This window comes from Cucurbita moschata, unplaced genomic scaffold, assembly GCF_002738365.1.
Source record: "Cucurbita moschata cultivar Rifu unplaced genomic scaffold, Cmos_1.0 Cmo_Scf00001, whole genome shotgun sequence".
Lineage (NCBI taxonomy): Eukaryota > Viridiplantae > Streptophyta > Magnoliopsida > Cucurbitales > Cucurbitaceae > Cucurbita > Cucurbita moschata.
Window position 1 is genome coordinate 10322098 of NW_019268517.1, and position 8738 is coordinate 10330835.

The following is an 8738-nucleotide window of genomic DNA, read 5'->3' on the forward strand; positions in this document are numbered from 1 at the left end:
AAAAAAAAAAAAAAAAAAAAAAAAAAAAAAAAAAAAAAAAAAAACTTTTTTAGATTTAATAACTTAAAACTATAAGATGAAAAAACACTTGTTCGTTAAATTGTTAAATTTAAAATTATAGTATTTTTTGTTACCTAAAGAATTAATTTAATTTTGTAGGATATTAAAGAACAAAATTAAGTTCATTATATTTTAAAATTATAGAAAAACCAACGTAAAAGATGGAATTACAATAGAAACTAAGTAATGTGCATTATAGCATTTGTAACTCAGTTCAACGCTCGATTTTAGCTAACTCAAACGAAAATCAAAAGCTCCAAACGAAGGAAAGATCGAGGTGTTCTACAAATTCTACTTGGATATATATAAACTTTAATTAATCTGACTGTCTGTGTTCTAGTTTTATTAATTGCAGGGTTCCATGTATATACATCCCAGAGTCGAAGTCCGTGGCTATATACAAATCCCGGGATTGGATTTGGATCGGATCGGATCAAATCGAGTAATTGGGCTGTTTTCGGAAAGAAAAAGAGAAGAAAAAAACTCATGAACTACTGGTTCGGTTCATCATTTGGAGGGCTTAATGATTTGAAACGAGCATAGCAAGCTGGAGTCGACGGTCATGAAAGCGCCGGCGTTATCGAACTCCCCGCAATAATTCGGCGCCGAAAATATCGTTACCAATTGCCTGTCTGCAAAAAACTCATACCCATCCTCAACCACCTGCGCGAAATCAGTTAGCAATTCGAAAATTAGGGTTTCAATGAAGACGAAATCAAAGCAAAGAGGGACCTGATGAGCGCGGCAAATTAGGTCGAGATCGTGTTTCTTCAAGAAATCGGTGACCTTATCGGCGCCGAACGTGAAGGAAACTCCCCGGTCATTCTCGCCCCAGCCTCTGATTTCTCGGTCGGGATCCGCCCATAGAAGATCGCAGAGAAGCCCCTGGTCCGGCACGTCGATAGGTCTCTCTATATCTCCCACCTCCTCTAAGCTCTGCATTTCCGGGGAAAGTCCGCCGTGCATACAGAGGATCTTGTCGTCTATCACCGCCGCTACCGGCAAGCAATTGAAGCAATCTGTGAAGATTTTCCATAGCCGGACGCTGAATCGCCGTTTGCATTCGTCGTAAAATCCGTAGATCCGGTTGATCGAAGCGCATTCGTGGTTGCCTCGGAGCAGGAAAAATTTGTCCGGGAATTTGATTTTGTACGCGAAGAGAAGGGTTATGGTTTCGATGCTCTGTTTTCCTCTGTCCACATAGTCTCCGAGGAACAGGTAGCTGGCCTCCGGTGGAAACCCGCCCATCTCAAACAGCCGGAGAAGATCCGGATATTGCCCATGGATATCACCTGCGAGCAAAAACAATAGCAAAATTCAAATGAAGTCATAGATTCATGAGGAGGAAGTGGGTGTTATACCACAAACGTTGATCGGAGCTCCCAATTGTAAGAGGTTGGGCTGGCTGAGGAAGACTTGCTTGACGGTGGTGCAGAGCTGCCGGATTTCTGGTTCGATTAGCTGAATCTTCTTGCCTTTGTTCTTCCTTCCTTCCATTAGCCTGTCTATGAGGCCTTCCAGTCCTTCCATTTCCGCCGCCGCGTATCTTCTTCCACTCGACAATGGCTTCGTTACAGAGCAAGCAGGTGCAGGGTGGATTCCGGCCAGTTTCAGTTTTGGGTGTTCATCATGATCATAGATTAAGAAAAGAATTAAAGCCGTGGCGTTTGTTAACCAACGATCACTAACCTCCCTTCCCGGAATATTAGGGGTCCTATCGCCCTTTACACCGCAATTCACATAACTAGACGGGAGGGATGTGAATTAGAGAAGGAATTACTATGGCTTCCTTTGGTAGGTTCTTGTTCTTTCACACTTCCATGTTTCTAGTTTTTTTTTTTTTTTCTTCTTTTTAATTTTATTTTTGGAACATCAACGGTCATCCGTAAGGCATAAGGTTAACGTCCTATGTAAAAGATCTATGGTTCCGTTTCTTCGATTCACGAGAGGTGCATATATATTGCACATCGATACAACGTTGAGACGATAAGGACAATGTCTCAATGCTACCAAAAGATGTTACGTTTCTTCAATTTTGGTAAACTAGTGTCTCGTTAGTACCGATGGAGGTGCTTTATCGGGTTTCTAGTGTCAAGCTTGACATTGAAGAGTGTTTGTGATTATTGTCTATTTAGCTTTTATATTTTGAAAAGTTTTAAATAGGTTCCAAAATTGTGTTCATTATGTGTATTATACATTAGGAATCCATGATATGCTAATTTCAAGCACATTTGAGCATGAACCTTTCAATGACCACTAGCACGTCACATAGCCATCAAATGGACATAGTTAACAATAAGAAGCCTTGAAGCGAGCATATGCATGCACGTCCCGAAAAACTACGACATGTACAAGTATAATTAAAAAGGGAACTACAACATTGAGACCGGCTAAACTCAAGAAGCTTACGTATTAGGTATGTAAGAACTCAAATCCATCTCTAGCCGATGTTGTCCCTTTAGGCTTTCCCTTTTGAGTTTTCAAGGTTTTAAAATGGTTTCCACATCATTATAAGGAATGTTTCGTCCCCCTCTCTCGCCGATGTGGGATCTCACAATCTACCCTCTTGAGGGCCAAGAATGTTTTGTTCCCCGCTCCAATCGATGTGGGATAATCCACCCGCTTGAGGGTTTGGAATGTTTCGTTCCCCGCTCCAACCAATGTGGGATAATCCACCCCTTGAGGGCCAGGAATGTTTCGTTCTCCTCTTCAACCGATATGAGATCTCACAATCCACTCCCTTGAGGGCCTAACGTTTTCGTTGACACAGTGTTTAGCTTTAATATCATTTGTAATAACCCAAGTCCACCGCTATTAGATATTGTCCTTTTTGAATTTTTCCTTTTGAATTTCTCTTAAAGGTTTCTACATTGTTATAAATGTTTCGTACCTCTCTACAACTGCCGTGGGATCTCATAAGGCAAAATTTGATACCATGAAAAGAAAATAGAGGCAAAGTTACAGAATGATCAACAACAAAGTGAACAAAGGATGATGTTGATGAGGTTAGAACATACAGTCATCGTGGCCCTCCAGCAGAGTAAATATCATCTAAATGTAGTTTGAATTCAAATAACAAATTGACAAAGCCCCATAATGTAAACCGAATATTCATGACCATATATGTGGCAATGCCTCAAATGTAAACGTGTTTATATGCATAGATATTAATACAAGGTTCATAATCATATATGTGGCAACGCCTCAAAAAGGATTAAACCTCATCAACATTCCTAGAATTGCTCGACTTCACTGCTACAAACACAACCAGCCAATATTCAGACAAGTTCAATGAATGCCATAGGCGCATTGTCCCCTCGCCTAGGCAGTGTTCTTAAAATTCTGGTATATCCACCATTTCTCTCCCCATACCTATCTTTGACTTCTGCAAATAAAGCGTGAACAATCTGCTTTTCGTAGATGAAGCCTAAAGCCTGTCTCCTTTTATGCAAAGAACCGTCCTTTGCTAGTGTGATCATTTTGTCAACATACTTGCGTACAGCACTGGCTCTTGCTCTGGTGGTCTTGATTCGACCATGCTTAAGGAGTTGGGTGGTGAGCCCTCGCAATAGTGCACGCCGTTGGTCAGGAGGCCTGTTGAGCTTAGGTACCCGCTTGCCATGTCTCATGGCAAAAACTCGGTAACCATTATCAACAATTGTAAAGTTTTGTTCAAAGCTGTTGTAATCTGCATCATGAACAGGAATTCCGTTAGAAATTGTTTGAACATCATGCTCCCAAGAACTTGTATGAATCTCAGGAATTCCATTAGAAACTGTTTGAAAATCATGCTCCCAAGAACTTGTATGAATCTCACGAATTCCATGTGCGCTTATAATCTTCAAACAATTCTTTTTATTTGATGAGATTTACGTAACAAGTGACAAGATATCATTTTTATTATAGTTGTGGGATTCTAGGTTAGTTCATGACATAAAATATCTATTTCTATAAGCTACCCGATAATATTTGCTAAAACCATCACACCTAAATGTTGGTGAAAGTTCTCTATTTATAATCATTTGCAGAATCAAATAAACTACAAAGAAAATAGTAATCATTCACGGAATCAAATGAATTACAAATGAAATGGAAAGAACAATAAATGCATACACGATATTAGCCTATGATCAAGGGTCAAATACGACATATGATAAATCATAATTCAAGACTAAATATCCTCAACACTACCTAACGTTCTACTACATTCAACAACAAAAAACTTGTACAATACTCGGCCACTAAATTGCAGAGTTTTGAAACGTTAACTTCGCTCATCAAGTGATATGCGAAAGTAATTATAAGCTCCATGAGAGCAATATTCAAGAACATCTATATCATGTGCACAAGAATTTAATCTATAAGCAAAGTTTATACCCAACCTAGTACTAAGCAAGCACATGACATTGTCCAGCTCGGTAAATATAGGCGCAAAATGGAACAAAATTATGGTGTCCAAAACACAGGCGTTCAATTCATGTCTAAATACATTAGACGCAAGTAAACCTAAGCAAAGGAGCGATGGGGTGGGACGGGAAGAAATTTTGTCTAGAACCCGTAGGTAGTTGTCTTAATATCGAATCAAACTCTTGGTGAGGAAGAATCGAATTTACCAGTTGAAAGTCTATATTGGCAATAATTGATTCATATATATTTTTTAGATTCTCTAGATTCTTGTACATTGCTGCCTTAAATGGAGGATGGATGCTTAATGATCGAAATCCTGAAAATTCACTTGCTTCAATCCAGTCCTATTGTTGATAATTGTTCGACAGACAAAATGCTGCAGGGATTGGAAATAAATACTCGCTCGCATGGACGGAGCAAAGAAAGAAGGAAATCTAAAGATTTTCACGTTTCCTCTCCCATTGAAACTCACTAGGTGTGCAACAAACGGTGATCGACATTTCATATTTCATTTTCCGCGAATATGAACTCAAGATTTCTCATTGTTCCCAAAATTAGCAGGAGATTTCAGTGTAAGATTAGTAGCAAAACACTTCCGAACAAAAGAGACATACCAATTCAAACAGAAATCAAAACCGAAAACATAAAACTATAGCAGAACCATTGAATTCATAGAACGTAACTCAATCAGCCATCAGAGGCAGAAGAGACGCACGAATCCGTAGAGTCAAAAATCAAATTAGACGGCGCTACACAAGTAGCGAATGAGAGGGAACGGAATTACCTGATGAGCCAATAGAAATGAGAGGGTTCAAAGGGCACAAGCCCGAAAAGGAGGCAATCTGTTTGCTGCAGGTTCTGCCACTGGCTCGACCATTGGACGACGGGAAGCTGACGCGAGAGGGAGTACGAACTCCTACTTCCACAAAAGGTAGCGCTGACCTCATTGACGAGAAGCTCCACCGGCTGTTCGCCGTCGCCGTCGCCGTAGTAATCGCCATTGCCATTGTAGGAGTGTCCCAGTCCGTGGACTATGGATAACAAGATAAGGATAGGTTGTCTAGACGGCTTAGGAGCGAGCAGTTTCAAATACGCGGTGAAATTACTACTCCCCGTAGCGTTTCTGGACACCCGATTCAGCGGCCCAAGCCCAGCGAGATAAGATTTTTATTTTTATTTTTATTTTATTTTATTTCTGATAATATATTACATATTTAGTAAAAAAATTAAAATAATAATAATAATAATATATTTACCTTTACAATTTTTAAAGTAGCATCTTTTATTTTTTTAAAAAAATTAATTTGTTTGCCACCATACATGAACGAAAATTAAAAAATTAATCGACATCTTACAAATTATCTACAAATATCTTAATATTACTCTCGTAAGTTCATGGGTATTTTTGAAACGTCGTACTAACTATAATATTTTTAATTTTTTTAAAAAAATTAAAAAAAAATTTAAAAGTTTTTTAATTTAAGAATATTAATAAATTTTTTAAAAATTTAAGAGCATTTTTTAAATAAGTTTTAAAATTTTAAAATTTTAAAATATTTTTGGAATAAAATATTAACTATCTGTATTTTTTATTTTTTTATTTAATTTTATAAAAGTTTGATTATCTATATATATATATATATAAATTATGCAGGAACTCACTAAAATAAAATTTAATGAATAATTTTGGAGGAATGATTGAAATAAATAAATAAATAAATAATGGAAAATTTAGAAATATTATTTTATGGGTACTGTTTATTTGGTAAGATCAAGACAATACCGCGCAATGGCTGAAGGCAAAAAGTTGAAGGCAGCCGGAGGGGGCGTCGGCGTTTAACAACGTTACGGCCTGAAAGGGACAAAGATTAGACCAATCTCTGAGAAGAATGAAAGTGTTGTGGAGCAGCAATTCCATCTCTCCCACGACGTCTGCCATTGCTACTGTCACTGTCATTGCAACAGTAATTTGTCCATTTATTGCTTTTTGGTCCGCGTAGTCAGCACACCACCCGAGCCTACCGCCGTCACCACTGCTGCTTCACAATCCCAGTCAAACTAGTCCAGTCGGAATGGGGAACTGCGGTACCAGAGAAGAGTCTGCTGTTGTTTCCAATGCTCAAGGTATTCTTCTGATTTATGAATTTTCGCATCTTCTTCAAAAAAAAACTCAGATCTAGGGTTTTTTCTTTCTCTTCTCTTCTCTCATTTTGTCTTTGGCAATGTGCTGGTTATCTATATCCGCGCTTTTGGATTAGTTTTGTCGAATTTTCAACTTGGAAACGAACTGAATCGAGCTAAAATCGGTATGGTTGTGCTGAAATTCTGAACTCAATTGTAGTATTTTTCATTATTCTGCAGTTCAACAGTTGCATACGTTATCGTCTTCATTGGCTGTGAAAAACGGCAGCAACAATGCTACAGATAAAAAGCATATTCATAACCGGTCCATATCAGATCTAAGCGATCCTTCGACCCCTCGCAGCCTCGAGGATTTGAGAAAGAATTCGGTGCTTTACACACACATTATTGCCTTCACATTGTTCGAGCTGGAAACTATCACCAAGAGTTTCCGTTCCGATTACATTCTGGGAGAGGGCGGATTTGGAACTGTTTATAAAGGCTACATTGACGAGAACGTCAGGGTTGGCCTCAAATCTCTTCCTGTTGCTGTCAAGGTTCTCAATAAGGAAGGCCTCCAGGGACACCGAGAATGGCTTGTATGTCTCTTCTCTCACGTCACTGTGCAAGTCATGTTTCTATTTGGTATTTCATACCCTTTGTTGCTTTATTGCAGACAGAAGTCAACTTTCTTGGTCAGCTAAGACACCCAAACCTTGTAAAGTTGATTGGTTACTGCTGCGAGGATGACCACAGATTACTTGTCTACGAGTTCATGTTTAGAGGAAGCCTTGAAAACCACCTCTTTCGAAGTACACGCTCATCTTTCTCTTGCTCTTCTTTACTTCGTTGTTCAATAATTAGTCATTTGCTCTTGCATTTTTCTTAGCATTGGCTAGGCACTAACTATATTTAATTCTGTGGGCTACTTAATGGTAGATGAAATAGGCTATGTGGATGATTAGAGATTTATTGACTCAAGCATAAAGCACGCTTCATCTTAAATTAAACGTTTGGTCTCTACCCCCGCTTCAACCTACAAAACCTACAATCTATTCTTTATGCTACTTTTTAAATATATGTACATTACTTTACCCACGTAATCGAAAGACGTAGTGCAGTGCTTCTTTTAATTATTATGTTTTAATTTCGTGATTTCTTTTCCAGTTTCCTTGATTATATTGTTGTTTATTCTTAGCTTGGAGGATGCATGACAGTGGCCACTCCCAACAGGAATCATTTGTTTCATTTTCTGGTCATCTGGCATATCCGTTGGCAAAACATTCACGTGCCATTTGATAGGCCTGACCCTGTATAACATCGCTATCTCAGTTAGCTATTCAGTCCATTCATTTTGACATAGTATTTTTTTATTACGCTCACTATTTTTCTGCTTGCAATGTGACATAATTTTGATGTAGGTATATTCGGAGAAAGAATGTGTGTAGGAAGACAATTAAAGAACTTGAATGGGATGAATGATAATCTAGTTCTCATGGTCAAAATAGGCTATATCTGAATTCACTCTCGATCTGAATTTTATAATTGAAAAGCTTTGTATATGAACACCTTTTTTATGTTTAGGAGAACGTTAGCTTTCATAGAGAAAAATTTATGAATACAAATGGGGCTACAAAGTGACAACCCAACAAAAGGAGCCAAACCAAAACATTATATGGAAAAGGTTTCCAATTCAAACGAAAAAAATAAAGGATAACTAAAAAAATCTTTAGAAATTGATGTACAGAAAGAAGCATTGAATCTAGCTAGAGATTAAACCCAAGTCAAATACACCATAGAAAAACAAAAATACCTGCATGCCAAAGGACACAACCCTTATAAAAGACGATGGGTGCAACCAAACTCCCTCTTATCATCAAACAACCACCCTAGTTATGCGTCAAACAAATACCAAATGAACCAAAGAAATAGTCTCAGATGGCTTGAATAAACTCACAATTCCAAAGTCGCCATTAGCTTCTTGATGAATAATGCATCACTATGCCTTCAACAAAAAGAAAGAATACCTTTCTGTGGTCCTTCAAAGGGGTTTTAAGGTTTTGGAACTTTTGGAGACTTTGAGGATGAGGATTTAAGAAGCTAGAGTTGTTGAAGCTGAAGTACTTAGATGGATTTTTTTTTTTTGGTTA

The 8738-nt window shown here is 38.1% G+C and overlaps 3 protein-coding genes across 3 annotated transcripts in view; 1 reads left to right on the top strand and 2 right to left on the bottom strand.

The window, feature by feature from the left end:
- Positions 1-371: 371 nt before the first annotated feature.
- LOC111446897 (serine/threonine-protein phosphatase PP1-like) lies at positions 372-1948 on the bottom strand. Its single transcript, XM_023085821.1, has 3 exons — positions 1422-1948; positions 793-1352; positions 372-723 (listed from the first exon to the last, which is right to left on the bottom strand). The coding sequence occupies exons 1-3, from the start codon at positions 1588-1590 to the stop codon at positions 568-570; spliced, it is 885 nt and encodes a 294-aa protein (XP_022941589.1). The 5' UTR covers positions 1591-1948; the 3' UTR covers positions 372-567.
- A 1128-nt stretch (positions 1949-3076) lies between these two features.
- On the bottom strand, positions 3077-5562 carry LOC111452972 (50S ribosomal protein L17, chloroplastic). The gene is made up of 2 exons (XM_023093877.1): positions 5252-5562; positions 3077-3748 (listed from the first exon to the last, which is right to left on the bottom strand). Exons 1-2 carry the CDS (start codon positions 5472-5474, stop codon positions 3339-3341), a joined length of 633 nt encoding a protein of 210 aa, XP_022949645.1. The 5' UTR covers positions 5475-5562; the 3' UTR covers positions 3077-3338.
- Positions 5563-6232: 670 nt separating this feature from the next.
- LOC111447837 (probable serine/threonine-protein kinase PBL8) overlaps positions 6233-8738 on the top strand; it is a 9169-nt gene continuing 6663 nt past the window's right edge. Inside the window, exons 1-3 of the mRNA XM_023087194.1 lie at positions 6233-6591; positions 6829-7187; positions 7265-7400. Of these exons, the coding sequence (XP_022942962.1) occupies positions 6540-6591; positions 6829-7187; positions 7265-7400 (547 nt within the window). The 5' untranslated portion in view covers positions 6233-6539. The remainder of the gene's footprint in view (positions 6592-6828; positions 7188-7264; positions 7401-8738) is intronic.

Coding starts and splice junctions, on each gene's coding strand:
- LOC111452972 (XM_023093877.1), bottom strand. CDS start 5,474: ATGGCAATGGCGATTACTACGGCGACGGCGACGGCGAACAGCCGGTGG. Junction 3,749..5,251: donor CATTTCTATTGGCTCATCAG/GTAATTCCGTTC, acceptor TTCATGATGCAG/ATTACAACAGCTTTGAACAA.
- LOC111446897 (XM_023085821.1), bottom strand. CDS start 1,590: ATGGAAGGACTGGAAGGCCTCATAGACAGGCTAATGGAAGGAAGGAAG. Junction 1,353..1,421: donor AGCTCCGATCAACGTTTGTG/GTATAACACCCA, acceptor TTTTGCTCGCAG/GTGATATCCATGGGCAATAT. Junction 724..792: donor TAATTTGCCGCGCTCATCAG/GTCCCTCTTTGC, acceptor GATTTCGCGCAG/GTGGTTGAGGATGGGTATGA.